At 68.1% G+C, this 1,204-nt stretch overlaps 1 protein-coding gene across 1 annotated transcript in view; it reads right to left on the bottom strand.

Annotated features, from left to right (window-relative positions):
- CACNA1H (calcium voltage-gated channel subunit alpha1 H) overlaps window positions 1–697 on the bottom strand; it is a 38,357-nt gene extending 37,660 nt beyond the window's left edge. The window contains exons 1-3 of the mRNA XM_027771003.1: window positions 591–697; window positions 393–526; window positions 163–260 (exon numbers count right to left, since the gene is read on the bottom strand). Of these exons, the coding sequence (XP_027626804.1) occupies window positions 163–260; window positions 393–526; window positions 591–683 (325 nt within the window). The 5' untranslated portion in view covers window positions 684–697. The remainder of the gene's footprint in view (window positions 1–162; window positions 261–392; window positions 527–590) is intronic.
- Between the last annotated feature and the right edge of the window lie 507 nt (window positions 698–1,204).

Below are 1,204 nucleotides of genomic sequence, written 5' to 3'. Positions count from 1 at the left end.
ACGGGCGGGGCGTGTCGGCCCTCCCTGCGGAGCCACGTGGGGGTGCAGGGCCTGACCACCCACCACACCGGCACAGAGGCAGCGGTCCTGCAGGACCCTCGTCCTGGGCTGAGACAGGGCTCGGGCGGGGTGGCTGCAGTCAGGTGAGGTCAGGTCACTCACTAGGCACACGGTTGATGGCGCGGAGGGGCCGCAGCACACGCACGGTCCGGATGGCGGAGAGGCTGACGTTGTGGCCGTCCAGGGAGTACTCCATCATGCTATAAGGACAGCAAGCTCAGGGGCGGGGCCTCGCACCCACGCCCCTCCCTGCTGCCCTGGCGCCCCGCATGGGACGGGCGCAGACCCCAACGCCCCTGGCTTCTTCGCACAGGGTCTGGAGGGACACCCACCCTGCCACGACGATGAAGAAGTCCAGCCGGTTCCACGCATCGCCCAGGTAGCACTTCTGCCCGAACAGCCCCAAGGCCACCATCTTGACGGCCATCTCCACCGCAAAGAAGGCGAAGATGAAGTCGTCGAAGGCCTGTGGGGGCGGTGGTCAGCAGGGCAGCCAGCCCCAGGGCCGCCCCGCCCGCCGCCGCGCCCACCTCCAAGATGCTGCAGCGCTCCGAGCGGCACTCCACGTCCTCACAGGGCCGGAACATGCCCAGCGTCACGCAGTTGAGCAGGATGACCAGCATGCTGACGTGCTCGAACCACGTGCACCACCAGTTAAGGGCCACACCGAGCTGGACCCTTCCTCCCACGCCCCCCAGAACCCTGGAGCCCGGCTACTTCCCGAGGCCAGCCACGGCCCTGCCACGGCCCACGCCAGACCCCAGCTACTACTGCCTGATGTCAGCCACGCCCCCCTTAGCAGCGGCGGAGTGCCTAGGGGAACGCTTGCCCTGTCCGAAAACAGCCACCAGGTGGCGCCACGGCTTCGTGCTGGCATGGTGCAGCTGCTCCATGGCTCTCCCTGAGAAGGATGCCCCTGCAGCCCTGTCCCCCCACCGTGGACATGTCGGGAAAACGAGGTGCAGCAGCCCTGTAGTGGGCTGACTCGGTCGGGTCTGAGGCCCAGGCAGCAGCCTAGAGAGGCGCTGATGGGGCCGGGCTGCTGGGGGCTTCCTAGCCAGGAGGCACACCCACACACGCACCTGGCACTTCCTCACCAGGGACCCGCCTCACTCCAGCTCCAAGGCCTGGCCACACCACATAC

Source organism: Tupaia chinensis, unplaced genomic scaffold, assembly GCF_000334495.1.
Source record: "Tupaia chinensis unplaced genomic scaffold, TupChi_1.0 Scaffold000178_1, whole genome shotgun sequence".
NCBI lineage: Eukaryota > Metazoa > Chordata > Mammalia > Scandentia > Tupaiidae > Tupaia > Tupaia belangeri.
Note: the sequence above shows the minus strand (reverse complement) of the source record. Positions and strands in the feature narration are given on the sequence as shown.